This window comes from Leptodactylus fuscus, chromosome 5 (assembly GCF_031893055.1).
Source record: "Leptodactylus fuscus isolate aLepFus1 chromosome 5, aLepFus1.hap2, whole genome shotgun sequence".
Lineage (NCBI taxonomy): Eukaryota > Metazoa > Chordata > Amphibia > Anura > Leptodactylidae > Leptodactylus > Leptodactylus fuscus.
The window spans coordinates 193596196-193622663 of record NC_134269.1 but is presented as its reverse complement, the minus strand read 5'-3'; the positions used below and the strand labels follow the sequence as shown (position 1 = coordinate 193622663).

Genomic DNA, 26468 nt, shown 5'->3' with positions numbered 1-26468 from the left:
GCCTACTCTTAATATGTAGAATGACTTCAGTACGGTAAAAGGTTTAGAGGAACAGGTACACAGAACCATGGCCATTACTTGCTGGCTCGGATGTGCCAGTGGTGGGATCTTCATCAGACATTTATGGGAAATCTTGTACAAAGGAGCACAGTTTACCTATTTCCTCACCCAGTATATTTGGTAAACTCGGTGGCCTGTATTATTGCCAGCCACCAGTCAGGGTTTACATAAATCTGTCCATAGTAGTGCCCAGAGACAGCCTTGAAATGGTGGAACTGTCTATAATAAATCTTCATAAACCTAATTTTCTATTGATTATACATTCTTAAGGAGATACAGTACATCGCCCAGTTACATTTCATCTCATAAAGGGTTAATCCGAGTTCATGAAAAATATTTGCCCCTCACATTAAAACAAAATTTGCTATATTGGTTCATAGAGGACTCCGCTTCGGCCCTTCCCCAGGTATAATGTAATATTATGGAATAGAAGGTGGAAGAAAGCTGGGCCCGTATTCGGAGATCTCCTGCGTTTAACTTCTCACGACTAAAGTAACGGAAGACTTTCTCTCATGCTGTCTGTCTTCGGCCATAACCGGATCAGTTCCACAACATTATATCCAAGACAGATACAATAGAGGTCGCCTGGGGACCGTTTTCCTTCTTCTTGAGATGCGGAGGACAATGATTGAGTTACGGCTGAGTTATCTTCTGCAGCTGCCGCTCTTTATCTGCTTAGGTTTTCAGCCTCAATGTTCCATCTCAATAGTCGGTGATGAGTAACACGCTAAGTATGAGGACAATGCCGCATGCATCACATCAGCAATGCCAGACATTCACTCCAAATAGTCAATGGTCATTTTCCGTCTTACAATACTTTGCTGGTGACTCACTGCTTACTCCAAATTTTTTTCCTCCTAAAAACTTTATATGTTTCAAAGCACAATGAAAAATTTGTAAAAATAAATTTTATGGCCGGCTTCCGTGATTTTTTTCTTAATGTTACAGTGCCAGTATGGGGATGTCACTGTAAAAAAATTAAATGAAAAAAAATTTGAAGTGGACATCTGCGTCCGATTCTTCTTTGTTTTCTGTCTCTCCAGCCAAAGCCAAAGCACAACTTCAACGTTTTGGCGCGACTTTTCCTCAGTGATGAATGAGATGGCTCACGCATTAGACTCTGTGACTGAATCAGCCATGAACACAATGGCAAGATCGCTCAGGGCGCTTATTTTTTCATTGTCCAGTATCTTTGCCTCCTACTGATAACACAACCGATGTCAGATTCTGCCATGTCAACATAAATTTACTCCCCGATTCCTCTCCAACCGCCAGGGACATAGGGAGTGCAGAGGTAGAAGTCACTCCTGGCCCAGGTGCCCAAGGAGACACTATTTCTTACTTTAGAAGACACCAGTATTATAAATGTCACATAGTATATGGATTGTCTTATTGGAGCCCAGGAGATTCAAGATGTCCACTATGTATAAATATGCACCAAAGCTACAAGGCGCATGGCACCGCCGGAGGAGCTGCCACATTTATGAAGAGGCATGTCCTTCATCATAAGTGAGGTGACTCTTCAGCTGGCACCGGGGATATAAAGACTAATGTTCAATATGCCAGTCTTCATACATATGATGTCATGTGTGTCTTTGCAGTGTGCATTAGGCCTTAGTCCAATAATTCCCAACCCTATTACTATGGAAGAACCCTTAATTCGTTTCTACATCAATGAAGCTTGGCATACTGAAAAGCATGTCAGGATTTTTATATTTGGCTGACGTGTTAACTGCTTTACTAATACCCATGGCACTTGGAGGGCATCTCTATACTGATCATATTTTCGATGTAATTGTCCGGAAGCACCTGAGTTCCTCAAGTCCAGAACTTACCAGGAGACACTGATAGTACTAATATACAGTGATCCATTGGACCTTCTCAGGCATTAGGACCCAGATGCCACCACAACCACAGCACCCCAAGGGGAGTAATTATAGGAGTTGCAGGGGTAAGAGTCGCTACGAGGCCCTGGCCCTTGGGGAGGCCTCAAAGGTCCTTCTGCAACATAAAATTGCCACTACTCTAAATGGCACAAAGTAGATACAGGTCCCACTGCACCCAATTTACACCTCTGGGCACCACATGCCGTTACCTTTCCCAGCCAGCCCCAACCCTGTCTTGCACACGCTTATTGTATTGTCTGTACTAATATAATACCATGTTATCCAGGCCAAAATGGATTTGAGTATATTGAATATTTTCATTTTATAAAAGTAGAGTTGTCTTCTGAGCAAATAAATACTGTCATTCCTCGCTTAGTACTTACAATACTGTACAATACAGTGACACCTGTACAATTCTAGATCATTGAGGGCTGGACAGTAAAACAAGTAATATTTCAATTCCTTGTCTAACATTGCTAGGTGTCGGATGATCCTCGGCCCTGCATTATATCTGCGCTATCTCAGGAATTCCCAGAATGCGGCTTCTGTGAACACATTATAAATCTGACAGCAAATTGAAGTTGGCACAAAAACAAGGCAGTCCGTCATATGGAGGCAATGGGTGCCACATTCTAAGCCAGGGTCAAGCTGTAACGTTACTGCAGAAGCAGGGTGTGAACTAGGGAGATGTATAAGGAAAATGTTTGTTTTTGTACCGTGTTAGCCAGTGGTTATGAAATATAAAAACAAAAAACTTGCAAGTCTTCAGTAGGTGATACCTTTTTTTAATGGCTAACTCATAATGATGACAGAATATGACGTTTCGAAGCTTCCTCTGAGCTCCTTCTTCAGATATATCAGGGAGACGTAGTAAATAAGTCAGAAATGGATCCCTAGTACTCACTATTAACCCTTAAGTACTATCATGGTTTCTATCACAGTGATATGTCTATGGCAGTGGTGTATGACAGACACCATAATAGTAGTTAAGGGTTAATATCTTACTTACTCACCGGAACCTCACAATCATACTTTAATGGCTGACAAACATGGAGGACATTGTGTAATGCTGAAGTAGATCTGGATACAAGTGCATGTAGAGTTCTAGCACATAGAAAGGAAGGCCCATGGTTATGTACATGGGAAAATGTCTTGTGATAATATACCAACAAGAACTACCATACGTGGTTGTATACCACAGAAGTACCTACCATTTGCTTTGGTACAAGCCCCCAATAAGTTGACTACGTTGAGGTGGTTGCCGATGTGAATGAGAATTTTCAACTCTGACATTAAAGCTTTGTGCTCGCTGGCTGTGGCGCCCTCTGAAACACACACAATGGATTGGACAAGTTGAGTAAGTGTACATGTATAGGGAATATTAAAATAATTAAAATAAGATAGGTACCATACCTTTTAACATCTTCACTGCCACTGTCATACAACTGCTGCTCTTACTGATGCCAAAAGCTGAAGCCTCAACCACTTTACCAAAGGCGCCATGTCCTAGGACTTTACCTGTAAGGCAGTCATTATTAATGGCAGAGCACACAGACACACACATACATCTAGATACAGTCAATACACATACATTACACATGTATCCAGACACATACAATACAATACACATACATCCACAGACATACAATACACATATACTGCGCATACATCTAGAAATGTACAATACAATACACATACATTCACAGACATACAATACACATATACTGCGCATACATCTAGAGATGTACAATACAATACACATACATCTAGATACATGCAATACACATACATTACACATGTATCCAGACACATACAATACAATACAATACACATACATCTAGATATATGCAATGCACATACATTACACGTGTATCCAGACACATACAATACAATACACATACATCCACAGACATACAATACACATATACTGCGCATACATCTAGAAATGTACAATACAATACACATACATCCACAGATATACAATACACATATACTGCGCATACATCTAGAGATGTACAATACAATACACATACATCTAGATACATGCAATACACATACATTACACATGTATCCAGACACATACAATACAATACAATACACATACATCTAGATATATGCAATGCACATACATTACACGTGTATCCAGACACATACAATACAATACACATACATCCACAGACATACAATACACATATACTGCACATACATCTAGAGATGTACAATACAATACACATACATCCACAGACATACAATACACATACATTACACATGTATCCAGACACATACAATATAATACACATACATCTAGATATATGCAACGCACATACATTACACATGTATCCAGACACATACAATACTTTATTAATAAACACTTTGTGTACATTGTGATGTTACTATAAGCAGATATTGTATATGCTAATATTTGTCCATAAAAATCACCATCCTAGTCACTTTTGTCATACATTAGATCATATGTAGGCCATGGTTGGCAGTCTTACCAAGTCTCAGTCTATCTCGTGGAAACTCCCATTTGCTTGAGTCATATGGAAGATATTCACACTGCTCCTCCAAGGGCACTTCGCCAGGGTCCATGATGATAGAAAGATATCCTGTTTTTATTTCACCATGGCTGGGCTAAAGGTGCAAAAACAGAGTTTTGGACAACGTAAAAGGGTTGTTTTTGGCATGATACCATAGAGACCATCAGACCAGTGATCTTTTCAAGACTACAACTACTAACATGTTCTGACTTCCTCTGACAGCTGGAGACTCTGGGGTTGGATATCATCTTAAGCCTACAGTCTTGCTGTGGGTCTTACACTAAGTTTACAGTAGCACAGGACTCTCCATCCGCACTGCCCTGAACAATGGAGAGTGGGACTGCTACAACAGCGGTTACACATGGAGACTGGTGTACCCCACTGACTAAAAGTAATAGAGAAAAACAGTCCTCCTTTCTCTGCCGATTTTTGGTGGTCTCTGCAACTGATACTCCGGCCCAGATGTGAATTCAGTCTTAAAAGCCAGCATGTCAATTATTGGCTACAGATTCAATCTTCGCTACTGGATCTCCGTTCTGGACATAGCACTGTGAACTCGCTGTGTGTGGGCTTTGCCTAAAGTCTTTTTAAGGCCACATTTACAGCCTATGTTGTTGCCAATATTTGTGTGCCAAAAAGTTTTATTTGTAGCATCCTTTATCGTGTTTCTGCCATGTACCATTGTGGACCAAGTCAGTTACAAGACACTGTAAATATTTGGTTCTAGAATATCCACTTACCCGTTTAATGTTACAGAAGATGAGGATGAGGAGGATCCAGAAGAAAACCGCAATCACTCCAGTGCCAATGAGGATCACAATCTCTACATTGGTTTTGTCATCAGATCCTGGAGCAAGGGACAAAAGGGGTTATACTAAAGGGACTTCCAATGAATGACTAAGCTAATAGGAGGGAACTAAAAATACCAACAGTTTGGGGAAAATTCTGAAATTTAGAAAATGATGTTACTAAACAGAACAGGTTACCTATTGAATTGAACGTCTATGCATATACAATGAAGGACCAGTAGGGGCAGTGTATGTCGGAGAGTTATCATAAGGGCCAGTTTTAGCTTCAGTTTTGCTATAAGTCTGAATTGCCATAATTTACAGCAAATTGATCAAATGGGACACGATATTTGATAACTCTGATACATCTATAAGTCTCTTCTCTCCTGAACTATTTCTCCAGAGAAGCTGGGTGAGGGACTCCTAGCAGTATAGTTATCTATGATTCCAGGAGTCCCTGCATCCCAGTGATAAACTGTCCCGTACTGGGTGAAACACGGTCCTGTGAATGCGATTTAAGGATAAATCATCAGTATCAGAGTCCTGGAGAACCCCTTTAACCATGAGATGGTAGGGTGGCGGTGAGGAGTGTGATCATGTATGCAATATCCATTACAACATGAAATCTTGATGGGCAAAATATTTTAGATAAAGAGGTAGGGTAAACTATGGGAAGCTCCGGATATACTGTATATGGTCCGTAGAGCTACGTGAAGCTTTGGATATACTGTATATGGTCCAGGGAACTTTGGAAAGCTCTGGAAATAATGTATATGGTCCGTGCAGCTATGGGAAGCTTTGGATATACTGTATATGGTCCATGGATCAGGCTCTGTAAATAAGATGCATGTACTGTGTAAATCCCAGTTCTTAACAGTGAGTAGGGGTAAACCTGTTTTGTTATATGATCTCTACTGATGTAGAAATATAGAAACTCTCTAAAATAAAGCATGCAAAAAATAATAAAAAATGGTCTTTTAGTAACACCTTCAACAGAGACGATGGCGGAGGAATTGGCACACCCCTTGTCATTACAGGCAGTACAGAGATATAAGCCAGCATCTTCTTCCCTGACTCTCTGGATGCTCAGCGTGTGGTTCTGGTTTCCCAATACTATTCCTGTATAAAAGATAATATGCACAAATAAGACGTAGCATTACAAGTATATTGAAAATCTGCCTCAACTCCATGACTGCCCTATCCCCATCAATACACAGTATAGACGTGACCGCCCTTAGATTTAGGACATTTTTTTTCCATAAAATAAATTTAAAACAATATCACAACAGGCAAGCAAAACTCTTAATAGGCCACTACACACATCACAAATACTAGGTGGCCACATATACAGTGACAAAATACCACAAATTATGCTTTATGATTGATTTGTTAATTAATTAATTTATTTAACACAGCCGTCATCTTGCACCATAGACCATATTATCAATAGTAATACAAACCTATAGGTCCTTGAGTGTTGAAGTGTCCATCAAGAGTAAACAATGATATCTGATATGAGGGATGAGATATAGAAAATTCAAGTGCCCCCGATAATTTCTCCTTAAAAAGGACCTTTTACCACCTCCCCAACTCCAGCTCTTTAATAGTCCTCACCATATCTGAGGAATCTGTGCTTTTAGGGGGCGTTCACACTACCGTCGGTGTCCGACATGTAGTGTCCGCTCCTAGTGTCCGCTCAAAATCTGTCACGGACACTAGGAGCGGACACTAGCTGTGTACGTGACACCTGTCATTTATTTCAATGGGCATGCAGGGTTCTTCTGTCCGCTTGAGAAGTCGGACATCTTCTCTTGCGGACAGGAAAGGACGGGCACGGAGTGCAAAAGAACGCACCCGATGCCCATTCAAGTGAATGACAGGTGTCACGGACACATCTAGTGTCCGCTCCTAGTGTCCGTGACAGATTTTGAGCGGACACTAGGAGCGGACACTACATGTCGGTCACCGACGGTAGTGTGAACGCTCCCTTAGTTTCAGTACTCAATTTGCTTTTCAGGCTTTCTACTGTCAGGTGGGCAGTCCAGAGCTGACAATTAGAGAGCCTAACTAGTATCTTGGGTTCTGAAGCAAATAGCACAGATTCCTCAGGAATGGTGGGGGCTAGAGGGAAAGATCCAATTGCATCAGGAATTAGCAAAACTGCACCTATATAAGAATGCAAAAAGTAGGAATTGATGGAGGTGATTTTTAATATGCTTTTGTGAAATAACACTTTAAAGTCATAGATTCCAGTCTAAAGTAACTTGCTTTTGGACATCTTACTGGGACCCTCAGTTTTCTATTTCCCTGCCATGCCACGAGAGAGAGAGAGAGAGAGAGAGAGAGAGAGAGAGAGAGAGAGAGAGAGAGAGAGAGAGAGCAGAGAGAGAGGAGAGAGAGGAGAGAGAGGAGAGAGAGACAAGCCAACAAACCAGACAACTCTTGTAACGTCCATAGCATTTGATGTTAATAATGAACAGGGTCTAAAAGAATGTGATATTACACATAAGATTACTCTTTGTTGTACTTTGAATCCCTGTCACACACAGTGCCCCCTTAGGTGGAGTGACCCTGCAAATATCATAATGAAATAGTACTTGATTTTCACTATGTTATACCTGATACTTCTTCCACCAACTTGCTGTCTTTATACCAAAGGATTCTGGGACTGGGAGCTCCATCGGCATCACAATGCATCACCATAGAGTCACTGACATTCACCATCTTGTCGGACAGGTTAGAACGAAAATATGGGGCTTCCTGTGCTACAAAAGAGAAGGAGCAGGTTATATGGAGGCTCTCATTACATTATAGGGCTTTCTGATTCTTGAAAATTGAAGGTCTATACTTTTTGACTCTTGCCCATAAGCTGTGTGAAGGGTTTGCGGTGCTGTTTCTCAATTATTGTTATAGGCAGGAGTGCAAAAAACTAGACTCCCACCAATTCAATATTCATGGGTTACCTAAGGAAAGCCTATCAGGGCTCAATAGTTGGAAAACTCCTTTAAATAAATAATATTAGTTTAACCCAACCTGGTGCTCAGAAAATGAGGTTGAAGTAACATATTTATGAAGATAGAAGATGTACTGTGCCATGGCAGAAGGTTATGTTGGTGTGCGATCCCTTCTTAAGACTGCTGCAGATTTCCAGAAAAGGGCTTTGCAGAGTCCTCAAAACCATACTTACCACCTCTTAGACTGAACATTTTGCACAAGTCATGCTTCCTCCTTCAACAAAAAAAAGAGCCCATCCCCCTTTTGTTGTGCCCCTTTTTGGGTCTTTGCAAGCTTGAGTGGTTGGCACATAATGTCTCAGAATATTCAACCACTTTTTCAGGATGTCTCCTGGACGTTCTGGGAGGGTTGGCAAGTCTACTCAAAACCCTTTGGTACTGCTCAGAAAATTGTATTACTAGAAATCTGATACAACATTATAAGGAAAAAGCAGAACACATCAATAGGTTGCAGGGTGTTAATCTTGACAACCCTGAGGCATCACAGGGCGTGCTCAGATTTGGCGGGCAGACATTATACAATTTGCTGATCTCTGATGACCATTGGGCCAGTGGTGAACCTAGCCCTTCTGCTGCCTGAGGGGGTCGATCAAAAGAGGCGCCCCCCCCCCCCCTCCGGACTGAAGACCTTTTTTTTTATTCTCTTTTGTGTTTTTTCATTGCAAGCAAAATAAATGAAGATATCAATACCAAAGAGTTTGTGCTTGCAATCATTTTCTGGAAGAAACTGAGTATTATCTGACAGAATTGCAGGGGTGCCAATACTTTTGGCCAACACTCTATTTTACCCAAGAATATATACTTACCTTTGACTGAATTGCTGGGTGCACAGGACATGGAGGAAAATCCTGTGCAGCTCTGCCTGGCAGTGGAGTAAGCTGTGACATCGCAAGAGATTTCTCCCCTCACACTCTGACGCTGAGGGGGAGGGGAGGCACAGCAAGCTGATGTGTGCATGGAAACTTTTACAAATAGCGATGGGCAGCCCCTGCAAATGGCAGTGATTTTTCTGCTGCCAATCTGATGGAAGCGAACGCATGGGGGCCCCTGAGGATGTTTGCTCCCCCCCTCCTAACGCGGACTCTGGTTAGATGCCGAATTGCAAAAGGACCTTTGATGACATCATCACTGACATCATCAAAGGTCGCCTCACGTCGCCTCATTAAATCAACCATCCCATACTCTCCCCCTTGACTCCAACTCCCCCCCCCCCCACTTTACTAGCTTTGGCCATGCCAAATATCCCTTCAGACGTGCCAATAAAGCCTATTTGATTTGATCTGCGGTGTGGCCCTGCATTGGGCAACAAATCCAGGGCACATGCCCAGTTTTATAAAGGCCAGTGTGGCCCTTTCCATAGACATTACCTAGATTTTCAGTAACAGCAAAATGAGCCTTGCCGAGGGAGTCTGAGCTTTCTATAGAGCTTTTTCATTTTGTAGTGACAGAGACTTTACTAACGTATTCTTCTCACATACACATATGACATATTACAAGGTCATTTTGACTGGATTTCCCCATCTATACTGTTGCATGTAACTTCTGATCACAGGACCCCCATTATGTAGACTAGAGCTATTCTTCAGCGAGCAGGTTCACCACTTCTTGCTGGAAGGTGCTGCTTAGAGGAGACGCTGCATATCTTTTATACAAAGTCAATATCCTACTCACCAAGTACAGAGATATATTTCTTCTGACAATGTTTCTCCCGAGTTTTGCGGTTTTGGACCTCACAGACATAAGCCCCCTCATCCTTTGTTGATAGTTTGGGGATATTAAGTATCAGAGTTGCATTACTTGATCCCTCTTGGTGCTGCAGTATTCCCTCCATGCGGTCCGCATACTGATGCACATTCTTACATTCCAGTACAAGTGGGTTTCCTTCAGCATCGTTTAATGTATGAAGGTTCAGTCGGTACCACTGCATGTTCTCATAAGTGTACTTATCCGAAAGGCAGCTCAAACTCAGGTTCTGACCCTCTATTGGTTCCTTTGACGGCTCGGGGTCAATTGCAAATCCATCTGGAATTGCTAAAAAGATCCAAAATATTATAATATATATATATATATATATATATATATATATATATATATATAAAATAAGCACTGTGTACAAACTACAAAACAACCCCCCCCCCCAAAAAAAAAAAAACAGTCTGCACATATATACATGGCAAGTACAACTAGAGGGCGCTTTATTTGCCGCTGCATTCTAAATATAAAGTAAATTGTAGTGGGCGTACATTGCAATGAAATGGACATATATAGTATATACACTCACCGGCCACTTTATTAGGTACACCATGCTAGTAACGGGTTGGACCCCCTTTTGCCTTCAGAACTTCCTCAATTCTTCGTGGCATAGATTCAACAAGGTGCTGGAAGCATTCCTCAGAGATTTTGGTCCATATTGACATGATGGCATCACACAGTTGCCGCAGATTTGTCGGCTGCACATCCATGATGTGAATCTCCCGTTCCACCACATCCCAAAGATGCTCTATTGGATTGAGATCTGGTGACTGTGGAGGCCATTGGAGTACAGTGAACTCATTGTCATGTTCAAGAAACCAGTCTGAGATGATTCCAGCTTTATGACATGGCGCATTATCCTGCTGAAAGTAGCCATCAGATGTTGGGTACATTGTGGTCATAAAGGGATGGACATGGTCAGCAACAATACTCAGGTAGGCTTTGGCGTTGCAACGATGCTCAATTGGTACCAAGGGGCCCAAAGAGTGCCAAGAAAATATTCCCCACACCATGACACCACCACCACCAGCCTGAACCGTTGATACAAGGCAGGATGGATCCATGCTTTCATGTTGTTGAAGCCAAATTCTGACCCTACCATCCGAATGTCGCAGCAGAAATTGAGACTCATCAGACCAGGCAACGTTTTTCCAATCTTCAATTGTCCAATTTCGATGAGCTTGTGCAAATTGTAGCCTCAGTTTCCTGTTCTTAGCTGAAAGGAGTGGCACCCGGTGTGGTCTTCTGCTGCTGTAGCCCATCTGCCTCAAAGTTCGACGTACTGTGCGTTCAGAGATGCTCTTCTGGCTACCTTGGTTGTAACGGGTGGCTATTTGAGTCACTGTTGCCTTTCTATCAGCTCGAACCAGTCTGACCATTCTCCTCTGACCTCTGGCATCAACAACGCATTTCCGCCCACAGAACTGCCGCTCACTGGATGTTTTTTCTTTTTCAGACCATTTTCTGTAAACCCTAGAGATGGTTGTGCGTGAAAATCCCAGTAGATCAGCAGTTTCTGAAATACTCAGACCAGCCCTTCTGGCACCAACAACCATGCCACGTTCAAAGGCACTCAAATCACCTTTCTTCCCCATACTGATGCTCGGTTTGAACTGCAGGAGATTGTCTTGACCATGTCTACATGCCTAAATGCACTGAGTTGCCGCCATGTGATTGGCTGATTAGAAATTAAGTGTTAACAAGCAGTTGGACAGGTGTACCTAATAAAGTGGCCGGTGAGTGTAGAGTACAGAGAGTGGGCCCATAGTATATTAGTTTATGCCGCCATACAAGCTCAGTACCCTCGAGCGCTCTATCTACCTATCTATCTTTTTCTAATATACCTACAATCGCTGCAGTCACTTACTTGTTACATAGAAGTATACGAGCCTCTCGTCTCTCCCGGCTTTGTTAGAAGCTGAGCATTTGTACATAATAGATAGATTGGCTTTTTGGATCACCATCTTGCTCACAGTCTGGAAATGTGGAGAAACAAGACAGACACAAAACTAAGTTCTGTCCATAAATATAAAACCACCAGAACAAATACAAGATATGAAATATATTCCAACTTTTAGTAAATCAAAAAGATATAAGAAAAATGAACCCCATGAGCATGTACATATAGGAAACACAGAAGCCCACCCTGGACACTATGTCAGAATATAGAGTGATTCAAATGTCAGATTTCATCTACTAGGCCTCATAGACTCTTCTTAGTACTGGACCCTATTATCACATCTGGACCCCGGCCCCCTGGATAACCCGCTGGTCCTCAGGCATCTTTGACATGATAAGCCTTTTGGTATTGCGTAACTTTTCTACCACATCCCGCCTGCTGATGTGACATACGCTTACGTATCGTGACGCAATGATCGGGACGTATTCCATAAAAAGCTGCAGGCAATGTTATTAGTGTCCTCTCAGCAGCTTGTGAAGGGAGCAGATGTGTGACAAAAAACAGGAAAATTGCAACCTGCAGGAGTGGTCCGAAAACAGGAAGCCATGAGGAAATAGGAAACTGGTCCTGTCTGTAAATCTTACTGTTTTCGGTCTAATTTTATGTCCTTTAAGCAGGTACTTAGTCATAGCGAATCTATTCAACACGTGAAGCCACCAGGGAGCACAGGGAGGTCAGCAGATCTCACAAATGTTAGTATAGGTCACTTACTAGAAGACAGACACATACAGGGCCGTGTATCCTAACAGGAAGACGCTCGGCCACATGCTGCGCAACTTTCCTTGCAAGAGGAAAACTGTAGGATCTAATTATAGAGACGCCCAAAAAAATAGAGGTCTTCGGCTTCGGAGAAGGACAATATTTCATGTAAGTGAAAGTTTGGGATATGGAAAATGTATATAAAGGAAATTTAATCAAGTATTAAAATCTTCTACTTCACTATGGGGGTATTTATTGATGAAAATTGAGCAGAATTCTGGTGCAACTTGTACCAAAAAAACAGGGGGACATGCCCTGTGCCACTTCTATTAAGTTATTTAGTTTGAGGCCCCATATTATGAAGCACTACAAAAAAAAAAAAGGTTGCGGAAAAATCACAGTGGAAACGCATTGTGGGTTTTTTTGCCGGTGTTTTTCATTTTGCAGAGTTTTCCTCTGTGGACTTTCTGGCCCTATTATAATTGACATGCTGCGATTTTCAAAAATATAGAAGTTTTTGAAAAACACAGCTTTTCCACTACAGATTTTTTTCTGCAATGTGTTTGGTATTAGCCAGAATCCCATCCACTTTGCAGGTACTATAAAACGCTACGCTTTCGCAACGTGGAGCTTCAGTCTTAGGCTGCATTCACACAGAGTAACGCCAGGCGTCATTTGTGTGTAATTTGTGTGTCTTTTACGGCCGTCATAAAACGTTTAGGCTGCATTCACACAGAGTAACGCCAGGCGTCATTTGTGTGTAATTTGTGTGTCTTTTACGGCCGTCATAAAACGTTTACATACAGTTCTATAGGAAAAGACGTCCGTAATTTACTGCCGTCATTTACGGCCGTCATTACAATGACGGCCGTAAATGACGGCCGTAAATGACGGGCGTCTTTTCCTATAGAACTCTATGTAAACGTTTTATGACGGCCGTAAAAGACACACAAATTACACACAAATGACGCCTGGCGTTACTCTGTGTGAATGCAGCCTTAGGGGGAATTCACACAGAGTAAAGTGGAGCGCAATCTGGCATGTATACGCATGTCAGCAGTTTGCGCTCTCAAAAAGATCCCATTGATTTCAATGGGAGTTACGATCGCAAAATTACGGGCGCAAAGTTACGCGCTGTATACGATCGTAACTCCCATTGAAATCAATGGGATCTTTTTGAGAGCGCAAACTGCTGACACGCGTATACATGCCAGATTGCGCTCCACTTTACTCTGTGTGAATTCCCCCTTAGACACTTTTTATGGCTTGTGTGACAAAAACGTGGATGCTGGATGGATAAATCTGGCTTATTTTTAGATTACCTCACTTTTTAGTTGGATTACTTAGTTTTATGACACAAGTTTGGCATATTGTGACACATTTAAGCCATGCCCCTTATCTGAGAAGCCATACCCATATATCTAGCAAGTTGGACAAATTATAACCCAAGCTGCATGCGTCAAAGATATGCCACATTGTGCCAAGTTGTGCCAAATATGAGCTACGTTTTCCGTCAATGTCTAGATGTAACCACAATAGAAAATCTGGGCCAACGCCCAGATGGGCCATTTGGAGGGTTAAGTCAAAATTGTATTAAGCTGTATTCAGCTATGTCTAGCTACCTTATAGTCGTTGACATTGATGGTACCGCGCGTGCTCGACCACTACTCTAGTTCTTGGGAGTGGTGGCAACTCTTGTGGCAAAACGCTATCAATAAGACATTTATCTTGTGGTTAGGTGCCAAGTGTTAATCCCTTTTGAATTGATATTATATTGTGTGTATTGGTAGTCCATAACCCAAATGCACAAACAAAAGGAAAGACCAACTTTATAACAGAAGTAAAAAAAATATTCCTGGTAAAAATATCAATATGGCTGTGAACATCTTCAAGAACACTGTAATAAAACACTTTAGCACTTAGACTTAACAGCACTTGGCAAAAGTCACTTTTAAAAAAGACTCCGTCACTCTCCAGGGTCCCGACACCTTCTACAATACATGCCACTGCTCCTGCACAGAGGACTTAAAATTTTATGACCATGAAAAATGCCAGTAACACTAGACGGAGCCATTTACATCTGTGTAAGATCAGATTCCCTAGTGGAGGAATAGGTTGCCAGTATTTCTAGAACTAACTGTATACGAGGGAGGCGCAGAGCTCCGCAGCCTGCTTTTGGCCCTTGGACATTGCTATATAGAATACAGACTACTCTCTCAGTAATATGGAATATGGTAATAGTACATGAGGGTCCTATAGACTACTATGCTGTATTATATGTCTGGACAATACAGCTATAATTCATTGATTTTTGGAAATATTTTCATGGTTAGTATGAAGGCGACCAGAAAATCACTTATTGTACAGATCTAGTTTTTATGTTAAATATATTTTTGGGGATTGTCCAAGTTAATTTCTTTATTGAAATAAAATCCTCTAAAACTAAAACATTCTGAGGCTTCCTGTTTTCTATAGAAGGACCATGGGCCATAGACGCAATGGTATGGAGCAGACCCTATTTACTTGTATGGGGATGTTTTCTAGGAATGCTCTGTGACTTGGGAAGGGGTCATTGCACAAGTGAAGGGGGGATGTAGATATGCAGTGACATCCACTATGGTGACTTGTGGATACTATGTCTTATCTATATTTACACACGTGATAGCTGTGGTCACCAACGTGCTGTAAATGAGGTAGCTGCTGCAAAGTAATCTACTACAGAAAACAGGAAGTCTCAGCATACCACATTGACTAGTGGATATGGGAAGAATATGCAAATTTGGCTTCCATGATGTAATTAGGAAGTCAGGTGCCTCAGTGTTGCAAATCAATAGAGGGTGCTGCCTGGAATGTGCAACCTGTCTTCCCTGATGTAATTAGGAAGACAGAATTCCAGTGAAATAACCCAATAAAGGTTGCTCCCTTTAGCATCATGCTCGACCTTCCAAGAGGCCTTTGTTTTGCAGTGATACTAGGATTATTGCCAGGTATAGTCTCTCAACCGAGGACGGCCATTTCGATGTTATTGCATCTCGTCAGCCCGATGTAGAGAAGACTAACCTGGTAGAGGTGAGAGGCTTAGACAGGGCAAGGGGAGTATTGTCACTCCTTGGGGAGAGACCACCATATAGGTGTGTAGAGACTCATTAAGCCTTTAGCACTCTACTTTGCAAGGGACTATGGAAAGAATATGCAAATCTGTCTTCCTTGATGTAATTAGGAAGTCAGGTGCCTCAGTGTTGCAAACCAATAGACCAATATAAAGATTAAGTCTTCAGTAGATATATTTTGGCTAGTGGAGAAGTCAGAACTGCAGGACATTTAGGAATTTTTTTTTAATATACATAATATGGAAAAAAATTTAAAAACCTCAGTAAAAATTCTTTATAAAAATGTTAAATAAACACAAATATGTTGTTTCAAAAACTTGTTAAAAAAAAAAAATCATTTTCTAGCAACATTGCCTGTAAAGAACATTTTTTACCACTAGGTGTGTTGGTGTGTAAGGAATGTAATCGTAAGGACTTAGAAGGTCTATGCAGCACCGGGCCCTTTGGTTGTGGGGCCCCCCTCAACCGCCCCAGATTGAGCGGGTGCCTGCGGGTGCCTGCAGCAATTGCGGCGTTTTACAGTAATTGCAAAGTGGATGGGATTTATGCGAATCCCATGTCCACTTTGCGGTACAAACTGCAGCACGGACATGCTGCGATTTCCAAAACCGGCGCCGTATTGGAAATCGCAGCATGTCAATTATATCTACGGAAATGCCAGCGGTTTCCCCGTAGATATAATGGTAACAGAAAGTCCGTGGAGGAAAACTCAGTGAACTTTCTGTTCAAAGCGCTACGGGAAGAACCACGATGTGTTCTCTCCGCGATTTTTACCGCGGCACTGCGTATCGTCCCGTGGGGCCTTAGCCTAAAATGGCCTTGCTGGCCTCAATAAGGAAATCATGACTGGGCCCTGACAAGTTCTAGACCATAGAAACTTCCTGCACTCATGGTCATATCCATTGGCATCCGATCAAGACAACTGTCCATCACCACTAAAGCAGGAAATATAATTATTTTAATTAATATTTGCAAAAAATATTTAATTTTTAATTGTCTGCAAATTTATGTATTATTATGTTTTGGAAAAAAAACCCTTTCATTTTGCATTTTTATTTATTTTATGCATTTACTGACATATCTGCTTTATAATGAATGAAGGTAAATCGGCATCATATCCACTTGACTCTTATATGCTTGGCTGATCCGGCCATACAGAAGACTACAATGAATAGTGGAAGGCAATTATATATTCCTAAGTGCACTTTTAACCCAGGGAAATAGCCCCGGTGTTGTTTCTTTTTTGATGCTATGATTTTTTTTTCTGGGCATTTCCTTGATTGAAGAATGGGTTGAGCGCAGACGCGCGTGTTGTTGTATTGTGGATAATTGACTTCCCCAATAATTCATGATTGTTCCTGCCAGGATGACTTTAGGAAGTGCAATGCAATCAGGGAATATCACCCAGAGACATTATGGATACCTTATTCCGCCCCTCCACAAACTCGCTCCAAGTATCTATGCTTTCAATGATGTTCACATTGCCACCCAGGGTCACGTCAGTCCAGTCCTTGCACTCAGGCATTCTGTCACGTTGTTGCTTCAGGAGAGGAGACTGATGGGGTCTGAAGAGTGGAAACAACCAGGAATAAGAGGACAATAGATATAAAACCAAATAATGAATATTATTTTTTTTATATGATTTTAATTTCAATGATTTTTGAGCAAAGTAGATTGTTTGTGCTAGTAAAAACACATGAAGGTTTAAATATATGTATTACCAGATACAACCATGACTAAGAGTGGCGCTATTTCAGGGGAAAAACAAGAAATTAAAGTTAGCCATCCTCTGTAATTTATTATACTATATTTCTACCACCTGAACAGTTTCATGGATTATCTAGGGTGATAAAGTCATTATGGCAAAGTAAAAATATTATAGGGAACATACGCGCTACGCCGGGCATACATCTTGCATGGAGTCCATGGCCGCCACTGCCACTGGATGTTTGTTGGAGATGGTACCCCAAACACGGTACATGTCAGGATGTGTCGGCTACCTTGGGCATAAATATTTGGTGGTGAGGTCTCCTTCTCGTGGATCTGAGGTGGAACTAAAAAACGATGGAACAATAAAGTTAGTTTGAGGTAGGTCAGTCACATGGTATATTTACCTAGAGGCAACATTTTCTACGGCATTGTACAATTTATGTCTTCACATTTCTATTGCAGCACCATGTTTAGAACCTGTGGACAAAGAGATCGACATATACAGTATGATATTATATACAGTATACTGTATGTAGTCTGATCATCTCATCACATGGCATTGTATGCAGTGAATGAAGTCCTTTTAGACCTTCCTTATTAAGGAAACATTTATGTTTTTCCCTTTATAATGCCCAAACAGAGATTAACTCGGAATGGTCTTGGAGACCAATAAAATAGGCAGCCATATTGTTTGCAATGCTGAGGCTGTAGGTAAAAAACCCCTATTGATGGAGGCTCAATGGTTATGGCTTCCAATACGACCAGAGTTTTTGTGGGTTTTCTCAAAAAATATACCGGATCAAAAACAATCTGCACCACTGTTCTGGTGAAAAAAGTCACAAAACCCCATTTTAAGACTTTAAATACATTTATGACAATCATAGTCATAATTGTTATATTTGTGCCGTCTTTGCCACTTTTCAAAAATTGCATGGGGGTGAACCCACCGCCTGAACCTAATTCACTGCCATTTTTGGAATTTTTGTAGATTAAATGAGGGCAGAAATCTACACCAAGTACAGTATGAGCTTGTGTAGATTTCTGTTGAGGCACACTGTCTAGCGAAGATTGCTTAAAGGCCTGGGCTTTGCCATGAATATGGCAACACCCCACCATCTGATGAATAATACATTGGTCTTGCTTAGAGATGGGCGAACCTGTCAAGATTCATGTTTTGGGGTTTGGTGGCTTGGGTCCCTGGTTTGTTTTGGGATGAACAAGTTCGGTACAAATCACATCTTAAATTGGCTTAAAACATAGTGTAAGACACTGTCAGGGCTCCTAGAAACCTATCTATAAAACAAAGTGTAGAACACTGTCAGAGCTCCTAGGAACCTATCTATAAAACATAGTGTAGAACACTGTCAGAGCTCCTAGGAACCTATCTATAAAACATAGTGTAGAACACTGTCAGGGCTCCTAGGAACCTATCTATAAAACATAGTGTAGAACACTGTCAGGGCTCCTAGGAACCTATCTATAAAACATAGTGTAGAACACTGTCAGGACTCCTAGGAACCTATCTATAAAACACAGTGTAGAACACTGTCAGGGCTCCTAGGAACCTATCTATAAAACATAGTGTAGAACACTGTCAGGGCTCCTAGGAACCTATCTATAAAACATAGTGTAGGACACTGTCAGGGCTCCTAGGAACCTCTCTATAAAACATAGTGTAGAACACTGTCAGGGCTCCTAGGAACCTATCTATAAAACATAGTGTAGGACACTGTCAGGGCTCCTAGGAACCTATCTATAAAACATAGTGTAGAACACTGTCAGGGCTCCTAGGAACCTATCTATAAAACATAGTGTAAGACACTATCAGGGCTCCTAGGAACCTATATATAAAACATAGTGTAGAACATTGTCAGTTCTCCTATCCATTTTAGCTCTCTAAGGCTGTATTCACACAGAGTAACGCCAGGCGTTTTTTGTGTGTTTTTTGCACATAGCGCCGCGTTTACGCCGCGTAGCGCCGCGTTAACGCCGCGCTATTTAGCGTTGGCGTTGCCCGGCGTTAATGCGGCGCTACACGGCGCTATGTGCAAAAAACACACAAAAAACGCCTGGCGTTACTCTGTGTGAATACAGCCTAAGGCAAACAGAACCAAAGTTATGTAAAAGTGACAATTTAAATTATTTTACTCTGGGGTCTACTCATTTTTTTTTTTTTTAATCTACCCTGGGCCTTCATCTATTATACAATGGGGTCTAAAGAGACAAATCTCCATTTCTTCAGTTTCTTAAAAAACAACAACAACAAAAAAAAAAAACAACAAACCCCCCCCCCCCCCCCCCCACACACACACACAATTTTGAACATTTGGGTTGAACCTGGCTTGGTACGAACCAATCTCTAGTTGATCTCTAGTCCTTACGCATCCTCCTATATAGTTTTTTTTACTACTGCACTCACCATAATGTGAATGTGTGTCTAGAAGATATATTGTGAGCCCACTTGGAGACAAAGACTAATATGTTTGGCACAGCCAAAATCTGTACAGACCTCTAGAATATGTTGCGGTTATATAAATAATGGGCATCAATAAATAACAAAATCAGCATTTTAGGGGATAATGGCATGGATTACACATCCAATCACAACTCCCACGATAAGAGTGCAACTGATGTACCCACATAATCACATTAATTTGCCTCCATTTTGTGCCCGATGGATCTATTGCCCCTCTCAAGTAAAAAGGCCTTTGAATTCCAAGGGAACTATTATGGATAGTTTAATGAGAAAAGAAAGCAAAAAGCAGAGAGATTCATCGTTCAGAAGTTTGATTTTAGTATAAATGAGTAAAATATTATTTTTTGCATTATCATTTTTTGAGTTGTGTTGTTATCTTTGCACTCACAGGACATTGACGTGATCTAATAGGTTATTTATGAATCCACACATTAATAACTGAGCATAGCGGCAAAAGACTGGCTCCAAAATAGGCTGTCTTGTGCTGGCCATTGGGCATGCATTGTTCTGTTAAAGCCTTGACCATCCGGAGGACCCTCTGGTGCACTAGTGGGCCAATCCATCCTTGTTCAGAAGCTTCTAAGATGCTATAAACAATACTTTATCTATAAGAGGGAAATGTTCATATACAGATATCAAAAGTGGGCCCCTCCTGACGGTGGTACAGAGTAAGACACCCCACCAGTTGGGCAGGAGGGCCCAGTGCTTGTTGGTCTTCTTTCCAATCCCTTGCAAGTGTTGTGTGATTCCCATGCTGGTGGACGAGTGGAAACCTTGTGTGGGCTGACCGAATTCAACGGGAGGGGTCCTTAGAGTCATTTTGAGCTGACTTCCTCTCCTCCACGGCCTCCATATGAGATGTTGCTTACATGATGTGTACGTCCTTCAGTCAAGAGGTTCATGATACTTTTTCATCACCAGCTTTGAGACTCACTGAATAGCTACTGGCATACCGAGCCCTGGCTTTGATGCCGCGGTCAGAAACAATGATCCTATCTGTCAGCCACACAAGCTTAAAAAAATATCTTATTTCAATAATCTTCTATATATGACGCATACAAATGTATTCTGATTTCTAGAAAATTTCTTTCAGGATTTTTATTGGAAGCTTACAGCATTACAAGACATTTACAGCCATACTGTCATTATCAAGATCTGACAATTACAGAAACACGACCATTATGACATAACTTCCAATTATCGTAAATGTTACAAAGTACAACCTCAGGTGACCTGAAAAACGTGATCAGAAACACATGTATGACAGTGGCATGTGCTGATAGAAAACACATGTTTAATGAATGATTAGAGCAGACGTGTCCTTTATCATAAGGGTTTTCACGTGTTCCTAATTTAGATATAATGTTGTAATGCTGTCAGTGCAGATTATATAACGTGTGTTTTAGATGTGTGCTGTATATACATCATCTCTACAAGCTGCACATTTTACGTTTGTTCTTTCCTCAGTTGTATATGCCAAGCTTTTATTTTTATTTTTTGCAGTTTTACAGTGGTGTACATAGAATAGAGAGGGTGTATCGTATAATTATTCAAATGGACCCCCCCAATAAAGTGCCAAGTTTTTCCGCCCCAGACAAAATTATTTAAAAATAAAAGTTTATTTTTGTCAACTATTTAAATTAGGTGAAAGAACAAAAAAGAAGTCTAAATCCCATCAATATGTTGCCCCTTGGAGGAGGAGTCCTGGAAGTGATGCTATGGCCCCCAAAGAGCCCTGATCTCATCATCATCCAGTCTGTCTGGGATGACAAGAAGAGCCAGAAGGGTTGGAGCAAGCCTACATCCACAGAAGATCTGGGCTTAGTTCTCCAAGATCTCCTCTCTACCGAGTTCCTTCTAAAGCTGTCTGAAAGTCTATGTAGCAAAACAGAATATTTTTAGATTTCTCTTGTGTCCATTCACTTCATTCTGTTACTTGACAAAAAAAACCTAACACGTCTATTTCTAAAAGTCTTCTTAGGCTCTATTCAGAACTTTTTTTTTTTTTTACATCAGTTTAATGGATGCAAGAACGGATGCAAATGAATGACCATCTGTTTACATAGACATCAATGGTAAAAATTTTTTTTTTTTTTCTTCTATATAAATTCCTCCCTAAAACGGCATATAGTACAAAAAATAATCTTTTTTTTTTTTTTTTTTTTTTTGTATCATATACAGTAGGTTCCCCTGTTACTTATTGGTATTTACCCTTCTTACTTTTGACATTTCTCAATAACTGCAGTGATTTTAACCCCTGATACTCAGCGCTGGTCCTCCATACATCCATCCAACCATACACAGAACAGATCTATAGGGACTCTACTTGACCCCATGAATTTGGTGTTGATGCACTAAGGGACCCTGGGACTGCAAAAAGCCCTCTGGAAATCAAGGTTAACTTCTGAGATAATCCAGCCATGGTCAATGCACTTAACATCTGTGCACCATTACGTACTGGAGGAATGGTGTATAGATCAGACCTTGAGGGATGATAGTAATTTTGAATCCCTACTAATTAAAAGTTAATTCAGTAATTATGTGATGCGTTATGTGGAGGATATAGTATACGGGAATCTGGAATGTTCGTTAGAAAACTTCAATGGTAAACACAGGTCGCCATGGGAACAACATAACTTCAATCAGCGATAATCTGAATAATTCTAAATGTATGCAGGAAATATAAGGACATTTCCTTTAGGAGTTATGAATACGGATATATTACATATGTATGTTGTATGGATCTTACACAAATACTGTTCCAATATATTGTGTAATTCTCTATTAGTTGCTGTATTACTGAGCTTTACATTCCTTTTAGAGGAATTTATTGTTTTACAGGGTCAGCATACATTAGTACACAGAATATACATATATATAAATATATATAAATATATATATATATATATATATATATATATTCACACACACACACACATACATACATAGGGATTGGGTGCTGCTGTACTGGATGCGGAGTTGATTTTATCATAGACATATATATGACATGTCTGAAGAACTTCACTCGTGTCCTACCATCATAGGGGTCTGAACAGGGGTCTTATGTCCTACATTTGGATACAGTGATGGTCACACATGCATGCTGCCACTTCATTCATAGTTTATGGGACTGATGAAGATGGCCAAGAGCTGTACTCAACTGCTATCATGGAGTGACGGCATGCATGTGAAGTCCTCTTTGTGATTGGTGAGACTCCCCCAGCTATCTGACACTTAGTATCTAACCTGAGGATAGATAAGTTGTGATTGTAGGACAAAATTAAAATAACAGAATAGAATCAGAATAGAGATGTTACCAGTGTTGGACTCAGCTTCTTGCGTCCTACCAGATAAAATGATTCTGGGGGTCCACCCTTCAATAACCCCTAGGATAGAAACCATAGTACTCATCGAATTTGGGTGTGTTCTGCTGGACATTTATTGTGATAGAGCCTGGACTCACCAGAAGATCCTTTGGTACACTGGTGGACCAGTCCAATACCAGATGTTAGTATTTTGCAAGGTTGCTCCTGTTGAGCATCAGTGATACTTGATGTTTTTTGTTACAAGGTCAGAGACCTCCATTTTGACCAAATCTGTGCAAATTTTGCGCCGATTTCCTTGCACAATTTCAAAGAGGCATAAACATAATTTGTGCAAATCATCTTCAGCAAAGTCTACAACAATAGATGCAGATTTGTTTCTTTGACTCTTTAATCCTTTGAAAACAATGGGACAAGACACATAATACAACAAATCTGTGCACCCCAGGTCAATTTCTGTGTAGTAAATTTGGCGGTATGTGGATGAGATTTAAACAGGACCTGTCACAACCTCCACCAATTTTAGTTCTTAGTACGAGTTAATAGCCTCTTCTCCACTGATTCCAGCGCAGCTGGAATTTTCTCTGTAGCTCTCACCATTCCTAAGTAACAAGTGCCGGCAGTTTTGGCACCTGATGTGCTGTTTAAGCCCTATAGTGTCAGAAGGGGGCGGTGTCAGACACTGGGTGTGATTCAGAGCGCCAATCAGAGGCAGCCAGTGTCAGAGCTCAGAATCACACCCATTGTCTGCTCCTGCCTGACACCACCCTCCTACAATACAGAGACTAAATAGCATATCAGGCACCAACACTAACAACACTAATTGCTCAGGAATGGTGGGCCTAGAGAAAAAAAACTTCTACTATGCCAGAATCAGTGGAACAGAGCATATTACTTGATGTAAAAAGCTGGGTTTGTTAGAGTTTTTGTTTGTTACAGTCTCTGCTATAGTCTTTGCTATGTACGTACTGTATTCCAATGCAAATCTTCAAGAAAAATTTGCAGCATTACTGTGCCCCTGTGATTTTGCCCTTGGAGATTTTTGCTCAAAGTTATATTATTCTGTCCAGAGATCTGTTGAGATCTTATGTAATAAGATATACCGTATATAGCTTCAATATATGCATATAGGTTTTCGGCCTGCTTCATATAATGTTTTTCTTGTTAGAGCTTTACAGTTGCCTTACTTCATGCTTACCATTCACCACTAGTCGTACATTGACCCACTGCTGTAGCCCAGCCTGCTGGTTCTTCAGTATCAGCGTGTACCTCCCGGCATCCTGCTCCACTACATCTCTGATCTGTAAAGAGTGAAATGACTGGCGATGCTTGCCATTGCTGCTGCTCACTGGTCTGCCATCCTTAAACCTGAAAAGGCAAAAAATAGTTAAGGCAAGGTAATCTATGTTATGGATTCCATTTTGAAGTTCAGTCATAGGAGATGAAAAGCAGAATTAAAACCTGTGATGATCCGACAACATGACAACAAGTAAAGATATCCACGTAACCTTTTGACTTATATAGGAGTCCACTGAGGTTATGTTTTGGTGAAAAAAAATTAGCACATCATGAAAATTCTGGAAAATATAATCGAACCTGTGAAAGAGTTATAGAACAGAACTTCCAAAGCACAGAAAAGCTAGAGCCTAAAATCTTATACTAATGTCCGTAGGTTTCATAGAAAATCAAGCATTGATACACAGGGATTTACCTTCCAAAAGGTGGCGCTAGAGTGAATTTATTGTAAAAAATAATATGCAAAAAAGTTTTCCTTGATTGAAATTCCATTCTAATAAAGACCTTCATATTACCCACCTAGACCTATTTTTAAAGGTACATTTTTTTGGTTTGCAGCCACCACTAGAGGGAATTTAGGAGCTTACTACAATAAGCAGTAAACTCTCATTCTAGTGCTGAGTATCAGAATTTTACATTTTGAAGGAACACTAAACACAGAAAATGTATAGAAACACTGAAAATAAAGAAGTGTATTCCGCGTCACAGAAAGTCCGCTCCATCTTCTCTTCTAAGACAACTGGCTGGAGCAGCAACTTTCCCCCTTATTTTTCTCTGTAGTAGGATAAGGGATGATTTCTAGGTTTAGTGTTCCTATGTTGGTGTATGAAGGGGATTTTGCGATCATTATCAGTGAAAATTTGAGCCTGCTATAAATTTATATTGGGAAATTGTTTACGATGGGAATTTGGACCTATTGGTCAGAAAAGGTGACATAAGGACTTTCCTGGGACTTGAGTGTTGATGATCTATTAGTATCAGATTTCAGGGGTCCGACACCTGGCACCACCACTAATTCAGTGGTTTATATTATTTTACCTAAGGATAACCCATAAATATTATAAATCCCCTTTATAAGATGGATGAACTATCCTTAGTAGGGTTGAGCCAATCTTGACTTTTCAGGATCGATTCTGAAATCCGATTTCTGATCATTTTCCATTCAAACCTGATCTCGATCCCAATTCCGATCCCAATGCAAGTCAATGGGATTTTCTTACTAATCGGAGATCGGATTTTAAAAACGTTCCTATTCACTATACAGCATGGAATCTAACAATTGTATGCTTTAATTGTTAGAATCCACGCTGTGTAGTGATTTTTTTTTTTTAATCACAAAGTAGCCAGAGGATTTTTTTTTAATCCTCTGGCTACTTAGTCCCCCCTGGTGTCCACTTACCTGCAGAGATGGCTGGTCCGGTGCCCGGTGTTCTCATTCTTCTTCGCCTCGCTGCCCCCGTCTCCCAGGTTAGGAGAATGTGGGCGGGTTAGGAGAGTGTGGGCTGGTACTGGGAGGGGAGACGTCACGTCTCCCCACCCTGTACCAGCCCACACTCTCCTAAGCCACAAGCCCTGCCTTCTTCCTAGGTCTTTAACACTAACCTGGGAGGCAGGGGCAGCGACGCGAAAAAGACTGAGAACACCGGGCACCGGACCAGCCATCTCTGCAGGTAAGTAGCTACTAGAGATGTTAGCTAGTCTTCCATGGAAAGCAATAGGTTAAAAAGCCTCCCATTGATTTCAATGGGGAGCGCACGTATGCCGGCACCCATAGAGATCAATGGGATCTGTTTTAACGACGCTCATTCTGAACGGGATTACGTTCAGAATGAGCGGAGCGTATACTCAGTGTGA

General features: G+C 41.0%; 1 protein-coding gene across 1 annotated transcript in view; it reads right to left on the bottom strand.

Moving 5' to 3' along the window:
• FLT4 (fms related receptor tyrosine kinase 4) overlaps window positions 1–26468 on the bottom strand; it is a 182972-nt gene that overhangs the window by 23070 nt on the left and 133434 nt on the right. Inside the window, exons 9-19 of the mRNA XM_075274970.1 lie at window positions 24517–24686; window positions 17701–17863; window positions 17233–17374; window positions 11908–12016; window positions 9960–10319; window positions 7893–8039; window positions 6262–6393; window positions 5227–5333; window positions 4445–4580; window positions 3360–3464; window positions 3158–3271 (exon numbers count right to left, since the gene is read on the bottom strand). Of these exons, the coding sequence (XP_075131071.1) occupies window positions 3158–3271; window positions 3360–3464; window positions 4445–4580; window positions 5227–5333; window positions 6262–6393; window positions 7893–8039; window positions 9960–10319; window positions 11908–12016; window positions 17233–17374; window positions 17701–17863; window positions 24517–24686 (1685 nt within the window). The remainder of the gene's footprint in view (window positions 1–3157; window positions 3272–3359; window positions 3465–4444; window positions 4581–5226; window positions 5334–6261; window positions 6394–7892; window positions 8040–9959; window positions 10320–11907; window positions 12017–17232; window positions 17375–17700; window positions 17864–24516; window positions 24687–26468) is intronic.